General features: G+C 38.4%; 5 protein-coding genes across 5 annotated transcripts in view; 3 read left to right on the top strand and 2 right to left on the bottom strand.

Moving 5' to 3' along the window:
- The window catches only part of LOC138032069 (early endosome antigen 1-like), a 3,159-nt gene extending 2,618 nt beyond the window's left edge, over positions 1-541 (top strand). The window contains exon 2 of the mRNA XM_068879655.1: positions 1-541. This exon is cut by the window's left edge and continues 1,958 nt beyond it. Within this exon, the coding sequence (XP_068735756.1) occupies positions 1-532 (532 nt within the window). The 3' untranslated portion in view covers positions 533-541.
- Positions 542-2,011: 1,470 nt separating this feature from the next.
- Positions 2,012-13,990, bottom strand: LOC138031284 (mRNA turnover protein 4 homolog). The gene is made up of 9 exons (XM_068878983.1): positions 13,865-13,990; positions 13,649-13,707; positions 10,978-11,081; positions 8,910-9,000; positions 7,920-7,978; positions 7,600-7,676; positions 3,873-3,947; positions 2,803-2,879; positions 2,012-2,186 (listed from the first exon to the last, which is right to left on the bottom strand). Exons 1-9 carry the CDS (start codon positions 13,890-13,892, stop codon positions 2,100-2,102), a joined length of 657 nt encoding a protein of 218 aa, XP_068735084.1. The 5' UTR covers positions 13,893-13,990; the 3' UTR covers positions 2,012-2,099.
- Positions 13,991-14,076: 86 nt separating this feature from the next.
- LOC138031286 (large ribosomal subunit protein eL19-like) lies at positions 14,077-18,478 on the top strand. The gene is made up of 4 exons (XM_068878986.1): positions 14,077-14,127; positions 15,079-15,185; positions 16,814-17,168; positions 18,307-18,478. Exons 1-4 carry the CDS (start codon positions 14,123-14,125, stop codon positions 18,428-18,430), a joined length of 591 nt encoding a protein of 196 aa, XP_068735087.1. The 5' UTR covers positions 14,077-14,122; the 3' UTR covers positions 18,431-18,478.
- A 693-nt stretch (positions 18,479-19,171) lies between these two features.
- Positions 19,172-22,702, bottom strand: LOC138031285 (LDL receptor repeat-containing protein egg-1-like). Its single transcript, XM_068878984.1, has 3 exons — positions 22,369-22,702; positions 20,372-20,534; positions 19,172-20,004 (listed from the first exon to the last, which is right to left on the bottom strand). Exons 1-3 carry the CDS (start codon positions 22,649-22,651, stop codon positions 19,836-19,838), a joined length of 615 nt encoding a protein of 204 aa, XP_068735085.1. The 5' UTR covers positions 22,652-22,702; the 3' UTR covers positions 19,172-19,835.
- Positions 22,703-22,785: 83 nt separating this feature from the next.
- The window catches only part of LOC138031283 (E3 ubiquitin-protein ligase RNF19A-like), a 12,326-nt gene continuing 10,111 nt past the window's right edge, over positions 22,786-25,000 (top strand). The window contains exons 1-2 of the mRNA XM_068878982.1: positions 22,786-23,273; positions 23,872-24,694. Of these exons, the coding sequence (XP_068735083.1) occupies positions 23,889-24,694 (806 nt within the window). The 5' untranslated portion in view covers positions 22,786-23,273; positions 23,872-23,888. The remainder of the gene's footprint in view (positions 23,274-23,871; positions 24,695-25,000) is intronic.

Raw genomic sequence — 25,000 nt, 5'->3', positions numbered from 1 at the left:
ATCAGAGGATTTGTTCCAATTCGTGAATCTCCCGTCTGATAATTCCGCGGCACTTGTATCATTCGGTGAAGATCCCAAACCGACTCTCCTCAATGAAAATCACACATTTATGGCTGATTTTGATTCTTTGGACATCCCCGAACCTCAACCATACAACATGGGTGGACGTGAAATTCTCGATCCCTTTGAACAACTGATGCGAGACGCTCAACGCAGCGATTTCGATGACATAGCTCCAAATGAAGCAGAAAGTAAGAACATTGATACCGATCTCTCTACAATTTTAATTTTTGATCTTCAACAAACAGTAGGGAGGAATAACGAAGATCCGAGCAAGGGTGAACTCATGGAAAATTGCCTCGATGACGTCACCATTGACGTTACAGATGATGTAACTTGTGATGACGTTGTTATCGATCGTCAACAAACAGCTGGGAAAAATAACAATGAGCCCAGGAGATATATCAGCAATTATCCGATCGCTGATGAGGAAAAAGGTGACGTCATCCACCCACCGAAACAATTCGTCTAAGTTTCGTCAACAGATGATTATCATGACGACGTATTTAATTTTCGAAAATCACATGAACCAGTCCCTTACTCAGTGAGGGTCGCAAATGGCACTTATCGTGATCGTGACGTTGACAAACCAATGGAAGAAGCAGAATCAATCTTCTTGAAAGATGGTTACAGTGATGGAGTTGCTGGTTTTACGATTCCACTTGAATCAGTTCCTCCACTGAGGAGCGTCACGTATAGCGACATCAACAAACCACAACAAGAAACCCAAGGAAAATTTATACCAGACGGTTCTAACGAAGAAGTAACCGATTTCACCAAGCCACTTGAGCCAATCCCTCCACCAAGAAAATTGAAAGAAAAAATGAAACCGGTTTTGTTTCCTCGCAGAGAGAAAAAAAAGGACAATGAAAAAGACAGGAAAAGTAAAAAGAAATCAGCCAAAAAGCCACAGCACCTTGAGGTTGCTAGAAAAATAGTTGAAGCGCCTTCTGATGAAAGGGAAAACAACAAGCCTAATCGTCCTCCAAAGCCAACACACCTTGCAGAATTCTCCGAAGAGAAAGATGGACGCGTGATTACTTCATTAAATCAGTCGGCAACGTTGCGTTCTGGTGACGAAGTAATGCACACTGCTGCTCACGACAGTAAGAGCAAAACAACTGGATCACCAATGCCTGTTGTTCCCGCGGAGTTTGCTTATAAGCAAAGCGCAGAGATGAATAAGTCACAAAGTCAAATAAGAAAGGAATTTAACGCGAGCAAAGACTTAAACAGAAAACACAAACCCGAAAGGCCACCAAAGCCAGCAGTTCCAGCAGCATTTGCTAACGCATTGGAAGACGAAAACGTTTACAAGTCACCTAGTCAAATTAGAAAGGAGTTGGAAGAGGTTAGCAAGAGAGGCAAGGCAACGATTACTGAGGCAAAGCCCACTGAAAGACACCAACAATTTCAAACGTCTGGGAAGAGGTCATCTCTATATCGCATCGAGGAAAGAGGGGAAGGAAGCACTGATGACCACGCCCATGGCGATGGCACAGAACAGAGAGAGGTGGATGAAAAGAAGGGAAGAAGGCGTCTATCGAAATTAATAGCCGCTTTTGAGAAACACTAGAGGCAACACACATAGCACAGCCAATATCTACTTTCACAAATGACTGCCCGTTTCTCACTTGTTGACACACAGGGTCTTGAAGACGAGCGTAATGTTGTTTTTTTGGGGGGGGGAGGGGTGAGGGAAGGTGGACAGGACATAGTAAATATGAATCTATCTTGATAGGAAATCAGTGGAAAGGTGTGTTCTTGGCACGTGCGATATAACACATCCCAGGTTATGTGGAATAACTGATAGATGTAACGTCGCTAGATGTTGGCTTTGTTGCTTACAATATTAAGCGAAGATTTTTGTCCACCAAAAATCTCATCTTAGGTTTTACCCAAAATAGATGAAGATATTACCCTGATAAGGATATTGGAGCTATTAAAAACATCAAGCCTTCAACGTTGTTTTAATAATATTATTGCTAACGGGACTGCATGATCATTTATTATAAATACATGTTCATTAATTTAAGCTGTTAGGTAAGTTCTTCAAATGTTCCATCATTTGACCACATACACAAAAGTGAGATGTGAAATTCGGCCAATGGGTTCCCAAAGAGTTTCTGTGGAACGAAAAAAGGAAAGACATACATGTTAATGTTTTTAACAAAAGACTTCACAGACAAGTCATTGTAATTTTTCAAACTATTTAAATTAAAGAAAACTACATCTGAGAAATTAATGAAAGCACTGACATCATAAAATGATTTATGGTATATTAAGTAGTGTGAGAAATCCTAGAGTCAGTGCAGAAATGGGTCCACACAAAGAACGAGAAAGATGTCTGACCAGGGTTGGAACTGAGCTCTGAAATAGATGGCAGTTGCTCTACTGAATGAGCTACAAAGGCCAGTTGGTTCCATTTCATGGGTATTTGAAATCTCAATTTCTGGCAACTTTACATGTACAAGTGCCAATCAATTGCACTGGATTGCAATGTTATGAGAAAAAAATTTGGTTCCAAAAAACAAGCCTTGTGATCAAAGTTAGCTGTCTTGTTCTGTTCCAAGAGGAGGACAACACGCCAAAAAAAACATTATTTAGTTTGATGTCAAGGCTTGAAAGAATGAAACATGAGAATAATTACGTATTAAAGAAGCATTTCAGCACCCTGAATTTTCATACATTTGCAGTGGTCTGTTGTGAATTGATAAAATATAAAGTCTATGTTCTCATTACCAGAAGTCGTGTTTGCTCTGGAGTCAGTGTATCTCCCTCTTTACAAATTTGATAATCTTTTTGTAGAGTTACAATACCTGTAAGCCAAATCACACCATATCTGTGTTAATGGTTTCAATAAGACTTGCAAATGTCATATATTGGAAGGAAAAAATTAATAAAGACTGCCAAATACATGCTTTGTCAGTGCACTAGTTCATTTAGGCTACATAGTAAATGTGAAGAATCTGGGACAAAACAGGAGCGGAAAATAAGGATGTACAGCTATGAAGAGTAAAAGTTAACTTTTGATATGATGGATTCTAACTCTTTATAAGAATCTTCATTTTCCAACATATTTAACAAAATCATTTTTATCTTCTTTTTGAAAATAGCTTTAGGGAGTGCCCTTAACTTAGTTGGTATCTCATTCCACAGTTTTGCACCAATTCTTGAAAAGGACTTCCTCTTAATTTCAGTATTTGATTTCTGGATATAAAAATTATTAGAGGCCGAGGCTCGTGTATTGTAAGAATGGATTTTCGCAGTAGGAACGAACAGGTCCTTCAAATTTGACGGAACAAGGTCATTACTTACGTCATGCATTGTTTCGGCTAGTAATTTGTAGTGCATGAAATTTATGGGTAAAATATGAGCATTCAAGAATAAAGGAATTGCGTGATCACGTCTATCAGAGAAATAAATAAAACGAAGGGCGCGTTTTTGGAGAATTAAGAGCTTATTTAAATGGGTTTTGCTGGCTTGGCCCCACACAATTAAACCGTAACCCAAATAAGGAGTAATAAGGGAATTGTAAATATTAACAAGTGTGTGATGTGGAACAAAATGTCTTAATTTTGACAACAGTCCTATTGTTTTACTAATTTTCAAGGCTATAGAATCGACATGATTCTTCCACGAGAGTTTATAGTCTATGAGGACTCCCAGATATTTAACACATTCTTTACATTCCAAATAAGTCAACGTATTCACTCACGTGAAATCACACTGAAAAAATGCCAATCTACAAAGACAGAGATGATTACAGTACATGAATGTCTTTATAAACAATAAACACTATAGACCTTTACCTTTCTTTAGTGTAGTATCAAGTCCCAGTTGTCTGAGTTGTGGCTCCATGGAGTGCTGAAACTGTTCAAGAGGGCCTGGAAATACATGTACACCATAGAGTACATTTTGTCTCACAATAATTAATCAAAGAAGAAACAACTTGGCAGAACCAAGAAATGTTATGTTACCAATGTTATACACTATTTTTGTCAGTTGCTTAGTACATATGGTACGTGCCATTCGACTTTGTTACACGATTATTATGCCTCCATGGACTTTGATCTACTGGGTCATTGGGGTGTTGATGACTGCTCAGTTGTGTACATAGGTTATTAAAAATGAACATGGAAAGCTACATGTAACTTACAACAATATTAGAACACATCACCACTTAACTTGGCACTTACTGTAAATAACTTTTATAAATAATAACAGTTAAGCTGATGTAAAATAATGATCCTAGCTCAGCCAACAAACCAACTTCAGTATTACGATGAACCTGGTGCATAACTATTGAAAGAACTTCATGAATAAAGCTATTATATGTGACTACATGAAAGAACAATAACACTAGTTCAACAAACTAACATGGAACCTTCCTTCTTGAATACCTATTGTAAAAATATCAAAAGTTTTCAAGTAGTACACTGTATCTCTATTGTTAGAAGCCTGTGTACCTAAAGGGGCTGTTACACTGTGAAATGTTTCGTGTAACTTGACCTGCCACAATGTGGCCAAAACACTGCAAGACAATTTGCACGATACATTTCAACGTGTAACAGGTAAGCAACCACCTAAACTAAGCATAAATGTAATAATAATAATAATAATAATAATAATAATAATAATAATAATAATAATAAAATACAAAAACTTTATTTCAACTATCAAAACAATTAGTAAATATTTACAATTTTAAACTATATATCGAAATTATTTACAAATTTTAAAAACTAAATTATATGTTCACGATAGAAAACTATTTACGATATGTGAATAATTTAAAAATGGGAAAAAGACAACTAAGCATTACTAAAGAAAAAGCTAATCAAAAATCTAAGCCTAAAATTATGAGTATAAATGTAGACCACCTACAGCGAGAGTAAAGTCTTCTGAGACCTCACGTGATTTGAAAGGATATCTAGAGCCTCTGACGCATCCAAGGCTGTTGCCTAACAGGAGCCCGGTAGCCTGGGGCTCCCAAAGAATAGCTCTGGGCGCCTTAATTTTTCACAGCAACACCTTTCTCTTCATATGTTGGGCTCCTAAGTTCTCAGCGTTTAGCTCTGAGGGCCCCTATAAAATTTTGTTAGGCAGCAGTCTTGGCATCTGTGTACAGTTCTTAATATAGCAAATGAGAGCTGTATTCGCAGCCAAGAAATAACGCTGACGTAGGGTTCATTTTTCTTGCTCGAAAGCATTATTATAATATTAACGCCCAAGTCGCCAGTGGAGGGTAGGTGCCCAAGAAGCCTGGGGGCTGCAACCACAGTCACATCCCCAAGGCGCTAGAACACCTGACTGGCCTGCCCAACCCGCAACCAAGCCACGAGCCCCCCGCGCCAGGCCCCCCTCAGGCACTTGTCACACTTGAGCCAGATAGCTCAGTGGAAACAAAAGTAAATAAATAAATAAATAAATAAAGAGAGAAAATACAAAAAAAATACAAAAAAAAGAAGAACACAAAAAAAAAATACAAAAAAAAAGAATACAAAAAAAAAGGGGGGGGGGATAGGGAGGGAACACCGAGAACCACTAAACTCCTAATCCGACTCACAACGCCCCGCCAACAGAGCAACAAACACGCTGCAAACACATTGGACAACAACGCATGCACTCAGCAGGAATACCGCTGAACAATAGCAGCCCCAGGGCTCCCACAACCTAAAGAGTGCTGCAAACGTTACAAAACGCATCAAACGCTAACAAACGCCTGCAAAAATGCTACTGACCGGACTAGCTCCCGGTCGTAAATCATGTAACTATAACAAACGCTACAGAACTCACCAAAACGCTAAACAAACGCTACCAGACGGCCAAGACACTAACAACCGCCTGCAAAACACTACTGACCAGACTAGCTCCTAGTCGTTAACTATGTTAAATTTCATTTAACTATATATAATAATAATAATAATAATAATGCAGAGATTGAAAGCCTTGTATCCATCAATATATAGGAATGGAATTTGGGATAAAAACATGTGGTGTTGTGGTGCTGAAGTGGGGAAAGTTGCATAATAGTGAGGGTGTTAAGTTGATAAATGGACAGATGATAAAGGAAATTGATGATGCAGGTTACAAGTACCTGCCGTGGGTATTCCAGAGCTGGACAAGCTAAAGGAGACAGAAATGAAAGACCTATTTCGAACAGAGTACATGTAGTTAAGGCGGTTCAAACTTCATGAAATCTCAGCTTAACGGTAAGAACAAGAACAAAACAGCAAACACTTGGGCTGTGTCGCTGTTGAGGTATGGAGCAGGAACAATTAAATGGAATAAGGAGAAACTTCAGGAAATAGATAAAAAGTACCTAGAAAAATCATGGCAATGAATAAGGAGCTACAGCCAAGAAGTGACGTTGCCAGAACGTACGTGTACCCAGAAAGAAGGGAGGAAGAGGTCTGATCAGTTGTGAGAGCTGCGTAAGGAGAGAAGAGAACAACTTGAGCTGGTATGTGAGAAATAGTGAAGAGGCATTACTCAGGAAAGTTGGAGATAGCAATGTAGTCAACATCTCAGAGGCTGACTAGACCCAAAGGAGTACAAAGTGAATGAAGCAAAGGAGAAGGAGAAAGAATGGAAGCAGTAAAGAATGTACGTATGGGCAGTATGTGAGAGAAAAGGAAGGTATTGACTGGGATAGAACTTGGCAGTAGATTGCAAAAGGAGATTTGAAAGGATGTACATAATGAGGCCATGATATGTAGCATCCAGGAACAAGCTTTGAGAACAAATTATATGAGATTTCATATTGATCACACAGCAGAATCCCCTTTATGCAGAATGTGCAGAAGTAAGGGAAAAACGGTGGCCCATTTGGTGAGTGAGTGCGGTAAGCTGGCACAGACAGATTTTTAGGAAGGCACGATTACATGGCACGGTATATTCACTAGCAACTTTGTGGTAAATGTGGATTAGAAAGAGCTAATAGCTGGTGCGAACGGAAGCCTGAGGGTGTGGTGGAAAGTGAAAACTTCAAGGATACTGTGGGATTTCACAGTCCAGTGTGATCAGAAAATCAAGGCAAGAAGACCAGACATTGTCTTTATTAATAAGAAGGAGAGAGAGGTTGTCATAATCGATGGTGCCATCTCAGATGATGACAGGATGAAAGATAAAGAACTTGAGAAGTTAGAGAAATACCAGCTATTGAAAGTTAATTGCAAAAGTCTGGCACATGTGAAAAGTCATTGCAGTGCCCTTGGAGCCGTATCAGTCAACTTTAAGGAGTACATGAAGCGAATCAGCGTGAATGTGAGGTTGGAAGTGATCCAGAAAACAGCACTGCTAGGGACAGCAAAGATACTAAGGAAAGTACTATCCCTGTAAGAAGAAAGAAAAGAGACCTGGGGCCTGTGGCCAGCTCCCAAGGACTATAAACCAGGCCGAATATCCTGCCTGAGTCAATAAGGAATGGACGTAATAATAATAATAATAATAATAATAATAATAATAATAATAATAATAATAATAATAATAATAATAATAATGTTCTACAAACCTAAGGAGCATCTATTGCAATACCTGCATCTACTTTCACATCACATGTGGCTTCATTGCCTGATCTGGCATAGTCAAGCTCTCTGTAATTTTCAAACCATCTACAAAAATGAAACACATGGATTATATCAAGTAGTAGCAATGATTAACAAAAAATCTACAGCCTGTAGCTGGCACCAGATACCATCAATGAAATCTACATGATTGTATTGTCAGCACTCCTTTCATGCCCACAGTGTAAAAAAAATTGTGCAGAAAACTTTGACATAGTAACAAAATTGTGACTAAATGTTATTTCAAAGGTACATTATTAGACTCTTGGTTTGGTATAATATTATTCTTACCTGATTACTTCTTCCTTTGCTTGATTTGTAAACATCAACCCACACTGCCCTTTTATTTTCTAGAACAAGATACAGTGTACTTTAAAGTTATGTGACATGAGATAAAATATTTGAAGTGGAAAGGCAAAACTGTAATACATGTATATTTAAATACATGGATAGTCTTCAGTTTATGAAATCAAACAGGCCATGCTGTAGAATACAGTGCATGACTTACTTTACTGGACAATGTAAACTTCAGCTAATTAGAGGACAACATTGGCAAATAAAAGAAAACAGTACTTTGACAAACATACCAAAGTCTCTTCAAGTCAGCTACAGCATTAAGGTTATTTTGACTGCTTGGATTTACTTAACAAATAAGAGGGACAATTTACAATTGACATTTATTGCCAGTCTTTCTGGACAAAGGTGATGCTGTAGTTGAGGATTAAGGCAAGGAGACACTCTGAAAGCACTTATCAAAACTGATATGCACCTACTGTACAGGAATGAAGGGGTAGTTTCTAAAGAAACTGTGATGCTGCGTCGGTGGGGAAGTAGTATTCTATTGTAGCTTTTAGAATCTCTGTACGGTGGCCAATTTACATTATCAACTCCGCTGATAAAACCAAATTTTTGTATACTGTACAGGAAGCAGTGTGGCCCAGTGGTTAGGGCGCTTGCCTTGAGATCCTGAGATCCGGGGTTCAAGACCCGCTCTGACCACTCATTGAATTTGATCCTGGTAGTCCCTGGTTCAACTTCCCAGCCGCAATTGTAAATAGCCAACTGGTTTGCCTCCGGCCAGTTGGGATTCTTAACAGTTGTAGTTGTTGTGTTCTGTTGTTTCGTTGATTCATTGGCCCTGAAAAGCCCCATGGGGAGTGGTTAATCAAGTATGTATGTACATTGTATGTATGTATGTATGTATGTATGTATGTACATTTTGTAATTATTGGAATTTCTGCATGCATGGCATGGCATGCATGGCATGTAACAGACACTCACATTAGCAATCTTGTGCAAGTTCTCTTTATATTCAGCTTCTTTATCTTTTCCGAGTGCAATTGTCATGACCTTGTTTTTGCCAAAGAAAAACCTGACAAGTGAATAATGAAAACAGGCCAATTTAGCAATGCTGTGAGCATGCACTTCCCACAAGAGTATAATAAGTAAACTAGATGCTTCTGTGAAGCATACACTGGCTTGCCTGTGATACGTGCTACAGAAAATCAGAAGGCACTGAATTGTGTGGTATTGAAATACAGCATTCCAGTCTCTGAAGAATAACAAATAAAAGAGAAGCGAGAAACATTGGCTTCTGGGCTGACATGTTGATAATTTTCAAGTTCCCTCACAACTTCTTTTCACCACAAGTGTGCCCTATGAGCATCCGAAAACTTTGTAATACTAAACTTCACTGAAGTCAAGCCCTGTTTCGCGGGTTAGTGTTGGGATGGGAGACCAAAACAATAAACCCCTCATAAAAAACAGAAACATCTGACCGAAAATACTATTAACGCTAACAAATGCGAACTCAGCAAGGTACAGATTCTGGTAGCTTGCTTTATGCAAAACAAATATTGATGAAAAAGCAAATAAATATTGATACACAGTTTTCAGAAAGAGCAGAAGGAAATTTCCCGGACGGTCGATCGAGAATAAAATATTTACGACATGAAAACAACATTTTGAACCGTGAATATAGAATATAAAAAGTTACGATCAGCGACAAACATTTTGGGAGATTTTTGCTACGTTCAAGTAAATTGCAAAATTGAAAGTGACGTGGCCGGAATTCAGCGGGCGCCATGATTAAGTTACCGCGGCATGTTTACTCGCCAAACAGTGAAGCATCTGTGTCAAATGATGGCAAGATACCGGGTTTTTGTAAGTTTCTTTTTCTGTCCAGTGTTATAAAGTTTGACAATGAAATGAGCGAAGTCAAAACAAAGATCACAATCGCCCAACTCTTGTTTATGCAAAGTCAAAATTTACTCTCCAAGACGCGTACGACGTTATTTATCACCAGGTAATTCCATCATTTTGGAAATAGCAGCTACTTTATTATTCATCTGCGTCACAAGTTTTCACTGATTTTGGGCCTCATTTTGTTGAAACTCAAGCACGCTTCCAACAGGCCTGTGAACCCTTCCTGCTTACAGAGCAATACTAAAAAAATTCTCCCATATCACATTTGAACCTAAAGCTCGAAAATTCAATACACAACATGATATCATAATTCACAAGGGCAGAAAATACCACAGAATCCTTTTCCAGCGAAAATTTTATTGAAACAAACAACATATTTGCTCTTAGAGGTGAAAGCCTCTTCCTATTTCATTGCGTGCGTGAAGACAAGAAACTCAATTGTGTCAAATTACCATGTACTTCAGGTAAATACTGCTCACTTTGATTTTGTCTCGACGGGCGATAGATTGTTGTTGAAGTCCAGTACTCGTCGCTTTTGAGATTCATGCCTAGTTTATCCTACTGACTTTCCATTATTGAGCTCCATAAGGGTATATTTTGTTTAAGGATCCACTAAAACGCCATTCGCGTTGCATGACTTTCGACGCCATTGCAGGCTAAGTTGATGATTCTACTGTGTCCACCAGAGAAATCTAAGCAGTTCCACTACCCTCTCGATCCTAAGAAAATACGCACAGAAGGCTCTATACACAAAGACACCACTTACCAGGGGAGTGACAAAAAAAAAAAAAAGAAAACAAACAAACTAAACGCAGACCTCGACTGGGTTTGCCCATAGGCAACCCAGTAATAAATAAATAAAGTAATGGCAGAAGAAAAGAACACTCATCAAAAATTTTATCACTAAAGGGCAAAGTCAATGACTGGGGCACTTTTGCTGCAAAATCCAGGCAATTTCAGCTTTTTCTACAAACAAGTGTGATGATTAATCAGCTTTATTCTACTTAGTCTCATGCACTGAATTATATTAATCAGTCAAAGACAGGATCATTGATTACAGCTTTGTTCTTGTGAAATTCAAGTTGGACAATAATTTGTCCTCTATATGAGTACCCGTAGTTGCTTTTGCTTTCAAGCTACCTACCTGCTATGTTTCCATTGATTCCTCACTTCTTTCAATTTACTATTTCTCATATTCTCAACTGAGAATACATAAAGAAAGGTAAACTTCTCCACACATTCTTGAATCTATGAAGAGATAGATGGATGCTAGTGATTATCACCATAACAACTCAATTGAAGTCTTTTTTTTTTCATTTAACCTATTGACACCTCAAATGCCCTAGGACGTTCTCAGTTGACGAGTGAAATTGTCTGGCATTAGACAGTGTAACATCTGTCAAGTCTCACTCACGGGGGTCAATGGGTTAAACATATTTCTCAGTGTTTTCCGCAAAAGCACCTAGGCTTAAGGGCCTACTGGCATATTTTTTGGGGAAAGGAAAGGAAAGGAACTTTATTTAAGTGTCTAGTAGATTTAGCGCTGGAGCACTAATTGGGGACACTGTAAAGTGAAATTAACAATTAACACAACAAGTAAAATGTTGATTTTTGAGGAGAGGGGAGACCAGAGTACCCGGAGAAAACCTCTCGGTGCAGAGTAGAGAACCAACAAACTCAACCCACATATGACGCCGAGTCGAGGTATCGAACCTGGGCCACATTGGTGGGAGGCGAGTGCTCTCACCACTGCGCCATCCCTGCTCCCCCAGGGTATGTTGCTAAGGATGTATTGGTTAACTAATTTGAGAGAATTTGGCATTATTTTGGTCAGCTTCCAACTGTTGTAAACCAATGACCCTAAATATGACATCATCATGCCATGCCATGTGACCAATAAAAGAAAACTCGAAATTTGTCTATGTGCTATTCAATTTGGGTATTTAATAAGTAGTTTCATAATTTGTATTAGTTTTTTGCATCCAGCCAAGTATGGTTTTCTTTTTATTTTGAAAATTGTTCTTTTTAGAGAGATAAACAATACTGAAATACCGTATTTACCCGTGTATAAGTCGACCTTTTATGACCTCAAAAGAAGCTCCAAAAATCGCCCTCGACTTATACATGGGTCAAAGATTTCGATCCAAGTTCCAGCTAAATAATTTATTCAAAATTAACATCATAATGTGGTCTTTGGGTATAACAAACGCAGTGGACGAAAGACTTCAAAATGAATGTAAAAGCAATTCCAGTTGAAATGAAAAAGGATTTGTTTTACTTAAATGTTGAAGATACTCACAAGCACAAATATGAAATAGACACTGTAAATTTTCGTTTTCCAAAGGCGGAACATTCTTGTTTCTTCAAATAAAACGCGATCCTTCAACGGCTTAGTAACCTGGCGCAATAACTCGTGTTTGCGTGCAAGCATGATCGTCACTCGTGTTGCCTGAAAATGCTGGTTGGTAATGATTGTTTTTTATTCTTTATACAAACCTGGATGATTTAAATGCTTTTGCAAACTTTGTATTGTTTGGTTTACGAGTTTTTTTTTCGTTTGCCATGTGAGAAATTATAAGTCAAGCACCAATAAACCTTGCACATTTCGCATCGTTTTTGAAGTTATTTTCAAAGATTGACTCCTGCTTCTGTGATGTTGTGGTTATCCTCTAAAGCCCTTTATCCTTGAACAACGAAACAGGTTAGTTTGAGGTTTACATGTTCGATTTTCTGAGAACTTTTTCGAAATTCAAGGACAAAATGCCCGCATATACAACAACCGCTGAACCACAAAACTATTAAGTGCTTGAGGCCCTTAATTTTTTGTTGAATCCACAGTTCCAGAAATCGAAGAATGCAAGATTAGTATCCCATGAACATTTAGCAAAGAAATTAAGAAATTGCTTTTTTTGCCATCAAAAATGGGGGGTCGACTTATACATGGGATCGACTTATACACGGGTAAATACGGTACCCATCAATTTTTCAAAAAGATGATTTGAAAAAATCAATGCTTAGCTATATTCTGTATTTGGAGGTGAAACGTGCCATATTAAAAAAAAATAATTCAATTTAAAGACCGCCGGAAATTTAGCTTTTTCTCAAATCGGAAGTCAGTTTGTTAACGCAGGCACAGTTGACCTGAGAACGAGTTCGAGGAAGGGCGAGGAAAAACCTTTGATGCAAACAACAGTTTGTGCGGTGAATTTTGCTTGTGAGTGGGTTTCCTGGTCAGCTCACGATATGATGAAGTCAGTCACCAGAAATAACATCTCACTTCCTTAGCAACATGCGAAAAATACGTCTGTGGGCCCTTAACTGGGATGGAGGCAGTGTAACCCAGTGGTTAGGGCGCTTGCCTTGAGATCCCGAGATCCCGGGTTCAAGACACGTTCTGACCACTCGTTGAATTTGATCCTGGTAGTCCCTGGTTCAACTTCCCAGCTGCACTTGTAAACAGCCAACTGGTTTGCCTACGGCCAGTTGACAGTTGTTGTTATTCTATTCCGTCGTTTCGTTGTGTTTCATTGGCCCTGAAAAGCCCCTATTCCTGTTCCAGATCCCAACTGATTGGCTTCATTTGGTAGAGCATTGCACCAATTTTTAAATGTCATTATTTCCAAGAGGTTCCCTATTGAAAAATAAAACTCATCAATTGGGAACCCCATGGAACTGAAAGTAAAAACATATTTGCCTATATATAGAGATCCCTAAAACGCGGCTAAAACGTTCCTTAAGAAATCAGGGGTTAAAAGAAATTAAATAAATTAATAAATTTACACCATAGGTTTACTGTATTACATTGTGTAATATACCTCCTTTACTAATCCAGTCTTCAATTCTAATCCTTTTTTCTTTGTTTTTGTTAGCGATACTGGGAAAAAAAACACGACAGAACATTTAAACCACGTTAAAACAATGCAATTGCAGATATTATTGCTTACACTACCGTCGGGTTACACACTGATAATTAGTCCATATGCATTAGACATTTACAGTTGCGCTCTGGTGAGCCTTAAAAAGACACTTACCAACTCTATTTCTCTTGGATTTCGGCATTATTTAAACACTGGTGAGCTGTCTTCAAATCAAACATAAACTCCACGTGAGATATTTTAGGTACTTTATGCATGGGGACATATATGCCTATTACTCTCATGGGGATATCCGCTGAACAAAAGTAACAGATCTTCTCGACCCAAAACAATGGTTAAATCCCCAATTGCTTATTATGTGACCCCCCTACAGAACATTTGTAACACCACGTTCTTCCCTTTATAGCCGCCATCATGAGGTAGGAATACGAAAGGAGTGTATGTTAGAAATTTTGTGTTTCATCGTTGTTAAGTACCTGTTTTGGCATGAAAACGCCTCAAATGAAACCTCAGCTGCTGTTTTTTTGGAAACTTTTGATCATATTTGTAACAAGGCATTAGAAACGTGGGAATTAAGCCAAAATAGATTGCACGTGAAACGTCGGGAATCGCAGAGTTCAACCTTGTTTGGATTTTCTTAGAGCTTAGAGGTTCCTCTTATGAGTAGCGAAACTGCATTGCCACCTTAGCATGTGGTGGAGGCTTAATTATTGTACAAAATTGTTTAAATTGATTTAGCCGAGTTCAATTACCCCTGGTTCGTGACTCTCGTATTCTCTGGTGTTTTTATATCTTAAGGCCACACGTAATAAGTTTAAAATTTATCGGGGTTGGAGATTACTAACGTATGGTGCCGTTGAAAATTGTGAACTTAATATTAGCCCTACACACTGAATGCCAACATTTGGTTTCTAGATTTTTATAAACTTAGATACACAGAACCATTAATTTGTTGTTGTTGTTGTACTGTACTTCATTCCTAAGCTCTGTTATAAGCGTTGAAGAAGGCAAGGACATTAAAAAAAAAAACATGCATGGGTGCACATGAATTTTGCAACCTGCATTTGATGCTGGTCAAATTCCATATCAAACCTTATTGTACCAATCATACCCAGTTGTGCAATTTTGCTTTGTATTTGAAATGCAAAGAAGTGAAAGTGTTGTTGTGTATATGGGGCTGATATCATAGCTGCTATGTTGGTGTGTGAAAACAAAGAAATGTCATCCCATACTCATTGTCTGAGAATAAAAAAAGCAAGGCGACTGGCCACATGAGTTAATGGGCTCATTCAGTTCAATTACATGGCAAGAAAATTGGTGGTAACTGTCATGTGAATCACTATGTGTTTTCCGATGTTTTATATTCTTAGTACTTTGCGACTTCAAAAGCGGCTGGCAGCCAGTGTCCTAAAGTGTGGTAAAAAGAAGATATGGTTGGATCCAAATGAAATCAATGAAATTGCAAATGCCAACTCACGTAAGTGACTATTGTGTTCAGAAAATCACAAGCTTTTGGTTGATCAGTACTTCTAGCAATTTACAGCATTTTGGAAATACTGGTAAATTAAATCACTTGTTATCTCTTCATTGAAGTCTTAAACTTGTTTATTTAGACATACATTCTGTAAGTTCTCGGCTAATGAAGAAAACTGTAAATTGAATCTCATGAAATGAAAATATGGTATTTTTTTAAATTTTGACAAGAGGGTTAAGCTGGAAAACCTCTCAGAGCAGAGTACAGAACTTACCCATATGTCATTAAGTCCGTAAATCAATCATGAGCCACATGGATGTAAGGTGAGTTCTCTCACCTTTTTGCAAACTCCTTCTCCCTCTCATTTTTCTCTGGGATTTCACCAATTTTATCAGGGGGGAATGAAGACAACGAGAGGTACTCAGGAAGTAGGGGTCTCTACAATTGACATCGCTGGGTCAGAGTTTTGCATTGTTAACCCCCACATCCACTTTAACCCATTGACTCTCAGGGGTTCCCCATTGACGATTAAAGTCGTCTGGCATTAGACAGAGTAAAATACTAAGTCTGGCCGGTTTAGGCCGGTTTGGACGTCAAAGGGTTAAAGGTGAATGGGTTAACCTATTGACTCCTACACGTAGGAGTGAGACTTAGTAGGTGTTATTCTGTCTAACACAAGCAGATTTTACTTGGCAATGTGGGGCAGTTTCAGAATCAATGGGTTAACAACCCCTACATCCACTCAAAAACTGTCCTCTTTAGCCAGGACTTGAATTTCAGATATCCTTGAAAAACTTTTTGCTCTTAGTCATTTGGTACATTTTTCTAAAAGCATTTTGCTCCTTGTCTCATACTATTGTCCAGCAACATGTCCCTCACTGTTCCCATGGCAATGGTACAGCACTACCAAACAACCCCACTGTAATTAAATTCAGTTTTTTGGAAAATGTCTCTTAATCCTCTGACTCCTGGGGGTTCCCCATTGACGACTACAATCGTCTGGCGTTAGACAGAGCAAAATATAAGTATGGCCGGTTTAGCTCGGTTCAGGGGTGGAAGGGTAAAATATATTTGGTGACCTAGTACTTGTTTTCACACTTCAAAATGCTGTTAAATTCTCTCAAGTGATAAAAAGAATGAGAGAAATTTACTGAGTAGAACTTAAGCCATTCACTCCTAAACTGGCCTAAACCGGCTATACGTAGTACTTTACTCTGTCTAACACCAGAAGATTTTATTCTTCAATGGGGAACCCCCAGGAGTCAGTGGGTTAATCGCTCACTGAAAAATGTATGTCCATTTAAATTATTTCTAAAAACTGTTGGAAGATCAGAAAACAATCCACTATTTTTTTGTAATTGTTTCTTTATTGACTGTGAAGAAACAATAATTAATCTTACTTGTATAAAGACATCACATGCTACTCAAAATGATTAGGGCATGAAGATCCTGTTGTTGTGCTTTTTTCTTGTTCTTTTCTCATTATCTTTTCAGTAAGATTATAACAGCTGCTTTACCTGTTGCAAAGTGCTTATGCTAGAGTGAAGTGTTGTGTAAACTCCTCGTATTGTTTCACTTTGTCTGATGTCAGTGGGTAACCCCTGAAGAGGTTAATTTCCTTGCATTTCTAGGGCAGAATATACGGAAACTCATTAAGGATGGTTTGATCATCAAGAAGCCACATAACATTCACAGTCGTGCTCGTGTGTGCAGGGCTGCTGAAGCCAGAAGGAAGGGACGTCATCGTGGTTTTGGTAGGCGCAAGGGAACAGCTAACGCCCGGATGCCAGAAAAGACCATCTGGATGCGGCGTATGCGGGTCCTCAGAAGGCTTCTTCGAAAATACAGAGAAGCAAAGAAAATTGATAACCACATGTACCATGACCTTTACAATAGGGCAAAGGGTAATGTGTTCAAGAACAAGAGAGTGTTGATGGAATACATCCACAAAAAGAAAGCTGAGAAACAACGTGCTAAACTTCTTAGGTAGGCAATACTGTGTGGAATTTAAATAGTACAACTGTAAACCAGAACTGGTTGAAAAGTCTACAATGATAGGCGGTTAAGGAAAGAGTGACATACTATTGGATTAGTTCATTTTTCTGGACAAAAATATAGAAAAAGGGAAAATGATTTGCATGTTGCTTATGGGACTTTACAAAGTATACCAGTTTGTTTTTCAAGGAGAATAGCTTCCTACATGTGTAGACTTAAATTGTAGGCCTCTTGCTGGATCTTGTCACTGTACCATGCTCAGCTGGGATGCTACATGTATCCTGTTGAGGCCTGCAGAACATTTCCCACGTGGGAAAATAAGAAAAAGCCTCCACTTTTTTTCTCATGGGAATAAATACATAGTGACTATCAAGCTGATATTTTTGTTTACATTGGCACCGAAATGCTTGTCCCCAGCTCTGGTTGGTAGTACATGTAGGGTGTAGCTTGTACAAATTTTGTAATGGGTAAAATTATCCTTTTGTTGTCTCGCATTAGCTCCAGATTTTAAGATGTACAGCTAATAGTGTAATTCTTACAAAGGGCCAACATTCTATTATTTTAAAGTTTTTATAGACTGATATGTAAACAGTAGTAGCCTAGTTCTGCACGCTATTAAGCCGACCCATCCTTCATCTATCTAATGAGAGATGGGTGACTAAGTGTGCAAACAGTAAGAAAGGAGTTTATCTGACTGAAGTGAAATTCATAATATTTACTTTGGTCCCGGGCTCCTGTGACAAACTAATGGCTGTGGCAAAAACAAATTGTCAGGGCTGGTTGTGATCTCTGTAAAAGGAGACACTAAATAACAGTTGTAGTGATGCAAGTTGCCAGCTGATGGGGGAAGTCACTACCCACTTTGTCTTCTCGTTTACATGTACACTGTTTGTTAAAAGATACCAAGCGTTTTAACTTTATCTTCTTCTAAATTTTATTTTCCTGTACTATAAAATATCTGAAAACCATTGTTGACATCAAGAAGCAGGAGGTGGAACAAGGGGCATCATCAAATTTTGAAAAAAATGCCATAGAAAGATAGTTGTGGGTTTCAAATAAAGAAAATGACCTATTACAATTAAACAAATTTAGCAAAGCAGTTTTGGACACCTTGTTTTTTGTGTTTTAGTGACCAAGCAGAGGCCCGCAGACAGAAGAACAAGGCTGCAAAACAAAGACGAAATGAGCGCCTAGAACAAAAGAGAAAGGAGTTGATTGAACAGATCCCCAAAGAAGAGGAGGCGGCCAAATAAATGAAACTTCTTTAATTTGTTTAAATAAAACATGGTTTAAATGTTTCAGTGTTGTTTTAATCTCATGATAGCCTTAAGATCAACTTCCAGACGATTTTACTCATCAATGAGGGGTGGTTGAAGAATCAATGAGTGTGAGTTTTTAATGAGGAATTTAAAAGATATAAATTAATTTTTGTCAACAAAACTTCACTATACACAAGCAGAAATGGATCAAGGATCAGTGTCGCATTAGATTAAAACGTTTGATTTCACCAAGGCTTGGTTTTGTCAAAAATGCATGTCATTAAGGCAGGGTGTTTCTTTGTTGCATGTCACCCGAAAAAAAAAAGAGGCCAGTGGTCTTGCTAAGTATGAATGACCCCTAAATTACCGGTATGGAGAAATTTCGTAGTTGTGGATGGGTTCTTTCACAGTTGTAATACATGTAGCACGCCAGTTGCCATGACATGATCAGCCTGTTTGTCAGAGTTCTTGTCTGTTGTGGAATAGGGTTGCAAAGCAAAGTTGCATTTGAATGCAAGTTCCATTTTGCAAGCAATTTTTTGTAGTCCTTGCGGTGTTTTTCGATACTAGTTTTCGATGTCCACATTTTCAATACAATATTTTGCTATCTGCTTGTTTCAGTTTGTCTACTCCCAGGAGAGTCAGTGGGTAAAGCACTTGGGAATCCCTTTGGCACCTTAGATTTCGTGACCTTGAGAAAGATATTGATGACAGTCAAGAGGGACCAAACAATAGCTCAACTAAATTCTCTCATGTTTTCTACACATTCAGTAGTCATTAGATTTAAGCTCTTTGTGCTGGAAATGTGAATGTTTCGCACTGTCCATTAACCAAGCAATTTGAACTTGTTCTTAAAGCCTGCAGCACTTGTGGTTCTGTCTAGTCTATGAAACAGAACATAAGGTAAAAAACAGCAGATGTTTCTCTATTCTAGTGTACAGACTGACTACTTTTAATTAAAATACTATTAATTTGTTATTTAAACTGTTTTAACCCATTGTCACCTGGACCGGTCCCATTGACCAGAAAAACCGTCTGGTGTCAGGTCCCATTCCTAGGAGTCAACAGGTTAACTATCCAATCAACAGCTGAAGATAACTGGTTTGGCATGTGATCAAATCTGATACTTAACAAAAAAAAAATAAAGAGAAACTCAACCAAAGTGGTCACACTATAACCCCTTTTACACAGGCACAAAAATTGGCCTGGGACTTCAAAAATAGCAGCATGGTACCAATATTTGAAGTGCAAACACACCTCCAATGATGTGCTCAGCACCCCGTATAATTCCTGTGACTTGTGATTTCCACAGCCACTTTGACTATGTTACTGATGCAATTTATCATCTGTTCAATAAAATAACAGACAAAAAAAACTGGCATCAATTTGTTAATGGCTCTTAGCAAGTGTTTCCACATGGTGCATATTTGACATTGAAGTCATGCCTCTGCAAGACATCTTCCCTCACTGTTAGTTCCTTCCATTCATCAGAGCCATCACAACAGTCACAGATCCCATCATTGATTCGAGAAGATGGCAAATAGAGCTGCCCACCTGCACAGTAAAATCTAAAAAAGAGCAAATTAAAGGCAAATTATAAAGATGGCACTCAACTAAAATCTAGGAACTGATTTGTTGGCAAGTCTGCATAGAAAAGGGTTTCAATGAAATGGGCCAGAGAGGACAAAAATAATAGAAACGATTAATGTGAAATATTAACATATCATCCACTTTCCTTTGTCTTTGTCCTGTAAAACCTCTCTTTCAAGCTGAATTTTAATATATCAAAAGTGGCCTATTAATGGGGACATTAAGTGAGTGATTAAAAACCCATTGACTTCCAGGGGTTCCCCATTGATGAGTAAAATCGTCTCGCGTTAGACAGAGTAAAATACTAAGTATGGCCGGTTTATGGGTGAATAAGGCCCATCTTACCTTGTATTTGGGCATGCTCCTGTTCCTGGTTCATCACTACCATCATTACAGTCACAATAATCATCATTAATTGAGTGCCAGGTGATGTTCAATTTTCCATCCAAACAAGCAAAGATACCCATTTTATTGGGTTGATAAGTTCTCATGTCAGTAGGTGCAACCCCTGTAATATTTGTTGGAAAAAGGCATAGTGATGATAATGATAACGGCACTAATGATAACAATAGGCCATTTTTGAAAATACCATAATACTCTTTGTTTGTCACTCCAAATTTTGCATAAGCGTTGTTCCTACTTTCTCTTGGGACTTACGATGGCATCAGTATTATCATGGTATTTTTGAAAGTGGCCTACGCCAAAAGTAGCTAGTAGTAGCAGTGGTAGTACTAATTGTTGACTTTCTGTGAATAGAACAACCTGCAAGGAGATGGTATTCAAACTCAGCAGGTGTAAACACTGCTGAGCTGAGCCCCCTGACCTGGAGCATGGAGGTTTAGTGTCTTCTGGAGGATTTGGGTGGTCCCAATGACTTCGGAGGCATGTATTCCTCCTAACACATCCAGTAATAGTAGTAGTAGTAGTAGTAGTAATAATAATAATAATAATAATAATAATAATAATAATAATAATTACTATTATTATTATAATTATTAATAATAATTTTAATAATAATAATAATGACAGGATATTTGAAGAAAGAGATGGAAGGGTTCTTGGTGGCTACCCAGACCCAGGCATTGAGAACCAATGCCATGATTGATAAGTTGCAAGAGAACTCGATGAGTCACCTGTGCCACCAGAAAAGCAAAACGGTCAATCATATCTTGAGTGAGTGCACAAACCCAATACAAATGGAGACACGACTCTGTTGCCATGGCCCTGCATTGGGAACTTCCTAGTCAATATGGGTTCAACCGTGGTGGGAAGTGGTTTGAGCACACCCCGGAGAGTGTCCTAGAGACCAACGAGGCTAAAATCCTTTGGGATTTTGCCATTCAGACAGACCAGAATTTGTCGCATAACAGGTCTGACATTGTCATGATCGACAAGAAAACAAACGGATGCCACCTTGTAGATGTCGCTTGCCCTGTTGATAAAGCTGTATTTGTGGGAAGAAGTGTGAGAAAGAGGAGAAATATATTGACGTGGGCCCGATTCCTGGAAAGTGTAATAACTCTACTCCAGGGATAAATGTGCTAGAATAAGACACATTTATCCCCAGAATTGAGTTATTACACCTTCCAGGAATTGGCCCCTGGCCTTTGAAATAAAGAGACTATGGCAACTACATAAGGTTACAATCACCCGTAATGTGATTGGTGCTCTAGGTACTTTCTCTAAAAGCCTACAGAAGTACCTGGAAAACCTGCACATTGTTATAAGCATTCAGACATTGAAGAAATCTGTACTGTTTGGGTCTGCGGGAATTCTCTGCAGAACCCTAGAACGCTAAGGTGGTGTGTCACTGCATGCTGATAGGGGATACTCCAGTGGCAAACACTGTGATATAGCCAGAAGATGATCATAATAATAATAATAATAATAATAATAATAATAATAATAATAATAATAAATACGTTCTTAAAAATACATAATTTTTAGGTCACACGGAAATCTCAACAATAATGATAATAATAGCAATGGCACTGCTAGTAATAATAAACCGAAAATGGAAACTGGACCAAGATGACCTGATTCATAATAATAATAATAACAATAATAATAATAATAAATAGGTTCTTCAGAACACATAATTTTTAGGTCACATGGGGGTGTCAATAATAATGATAATAATAGTAATGACACTACTTAAGTAATGATAACAATAATAATAGCAATATCCCCCTCCTCCTCCTCCTCCTCCTCCTCCATATCATAATCATCAGCATCATCACTGGGTGGAAAAGGGACCTGTTCGACGGGAATCCTTTTAATATACTTTAGCACTCTTCCACCCCCATTATCTCAAAGGCGTGATCATTTCGATCAGCCTTTACCTTTAAACACGTTCAAGCAATGATCAGACGTTTTCTGGCCTTTTCCCAATCTGCATTTTTCATCGCTGTCAGGAACGCTTTCACTTTCATCATAGTTAGTTGATTCCCCTCTACTAACTATGCTTTCATCATCATCGCTATTATTGTCAATTACGAAGATTCGATTAATCTTGTTATCTTGATCCAAGATCGTGACAGTTTTCCAGTGAAAGAAAAAGAAAATGATTGTTACAATGCAAAAGCTAAATAAAATATAAAACTTGCGTGATCTGCAGAATTTCATGAAAACAGGTGATTGAATATTTAATTTACCGACGCAGGACCCGACGCAATACGGAAAAATACTCCAAACGAGGCTCAAATACGTGACGTCAAAGCCTGACGGTTTCACATGTGTCACATGACCTGCACAAAAACAATCAGAAAAATCTGACAACCGTTTGTTTTGCCGATAAACGAACTCTCTTTCTTGTTTATCCCATTTTTTCTCGGATTTCTCTCATCGAATTTAGTGTTATAGAAATCTCCAGAGAAAGCTTTGGAGCTATTGCCGAGCTGGTTATCGCTTTCGACATATTTTTAATCGACTAGAATGGACCAGACCATTCTCCTTTCGAAGTCTGAATAGAATTAAAATCCGAAGAGTTCGGTTCAGTGGTTTTTAAATTCAAATGCAGGCATAGCAAAGGTCTTGTTTCTTATGATTGTAAAGGAAACTGCATAACAACTGAAACTCGACATTTCTGCTTGTGATAACGAACTATCTGAAGGAATTCGAAAGGTTAAATTTCGTTTGTCACATTGGTGTTCTGCTGTAGTCTGAGGCGTTGCAGAAGAATAGTTCTGGCACAGTTTTCTGAACTTGGATGCAGAGGATCTCACAACGACTACTCCTGCACGGAAAGGTAAGTGACTATTTACGTTGTTTAGATTTCATTGTAGGGAAATTTATCGTTTCTGAAGGGATAATCTCAAGTCAAGCGACAGACTTTGCAAGTGTTTCTGAAAGCGAGTCTTCCTGTAGTCTGAAGTATCAGTCCATTTGACACTGCTGACGCCAACGGATCGGAAGTTTCAAGAGAATTTTGCTGTGGCGAGGAAACTATCATTACTTTATTGTATTCTTCTTTTACACATTAAATTCTTATTCATGCTATTTATCTTGAACTGTCTCTTAATTTTTAAATGAGAGTATGGTTTTTTTTAATCCTGAAGAAATGGCGAACTTAAAACTTGTACAAACATTTTTAACAGGATGATCTATACTTTCACAGCCATCATTTTTTATTCTTGTTCCTCCACGTATTCTAATTATACCTGTCAAGTATTGCACGACTTCACTAATTAATCAGGCAGTAATAAGAGTACTATTTAGTCGTAAGTGGTTTAAGAGTTTTTTTCCTCACGAATTTAAAAGTTCAAACGTGAGGAGCACGTACAGAGCAGTTACATAATTTTGTAAATTCTGGCGATGTTTTTTTACTTTTGAATTGTGGCTTTCAGGTTTATAAGTGACCAAGATGACAAAAGAACGATCAACTGGAGCAGAAAGATCAAAGGAATCGAACTCGGAGGAATCAGCAAAACAAAATCGAAATGATGATCGGGGCTTCTCCATACGTAGAATATTTGGTCGCTCCAAAAGTTACAAAGGAGAGAACTCAACGGACAAGTTTACACGCAAAAGTAGCTCAGACTCCCTCGCAGTTTGTCCTGTATGCTACGCTATGAGGTCGAAATCTCTGTTTCCTGAAATTTCAACTTGCGAGCACAGATCCTGCTTTGAGTGTCTTAGGCAATATATGACAATTGAAATCAATGAATCAAGGGTCAATTTAACTTGTCCTGAGTGTTCAGAGCGATTTCATCCGAATGATATCAAACTTATTTTGAATGATGACGTCCTCATGGCTAAATATGATGACTTCACGCTACGCAGAACTTTAGTTGCAGACCCAGATTGCCGTTGGTGCCCTGCTCCAGATTGCGGCTTTGCTGTCATTGCATCAGGCTGTGCAAGCTGCCCAAAATTGCAGTGTGAACGACCTGGGTGCAACACTGAATTTTGCTACCATTGTAAGCAGATCTGGCATCCTAACCTAACATGTGATTCAGCTAGAATGCGCCGTGCTACTCACATCAAGTCAATTTCTGGTTCTGAGGGCCGCAATTCGAATGGATCAGATGACATGAAACCATGTCCACGTTGTGGAGCTTTTATTATAAAGATGGATGATGGCTCTTGTAATCACATGACTTGCGCAGTCTGTGGTGCCGAATTTTGTTGGTTATGCATGAAAGAAATTTCTGATTTGCACTACTTAAGGTAGGAAAGGATCTTTAGTGTTCACTTGGATAGTCAAAAATATTATTGGTAGTACCTTAAGGATTCCCTTGAATTATGTGTTATGACTGCTCGATCTGTAAATGTGATGAAATCTGACCCTGCTTTCCTTGCAATAGCTCCTCTGTTTTGAAATATTATGAAAACCACGGAATGGGCCTGAATTATTAAGTGACTGCCCCGCCCACTTCAGTTAAACATTTTGATGAAATTCCTTTCCCACGGTGTGAGCAGAAACCAGCTTTCGCCGTCAAGGTGTACCGGAACAACCACAACAATGGAAAGATA

The sequence above is a fragment of the Montipora capricornis genome, chromosome 14 (genome assembly GCF_036669925.1).
Source record: "Montipora capricornis isolate CH-2021 chromosome 14, ASM3666992v2, whole genome shotgun sequence".
NCBI classification, from domain to species: Eukaryota; Metazoa; Cnidaria; class Anthozoa; order Scleractinia; family Acroporidae; genus Montipora; species Montipora capricornis.
The sequence above is the reverse complement of the archived record's forward strand: the minus strand, read 5'-3'. Positions and strand labels throughout refer to the sequence as shown.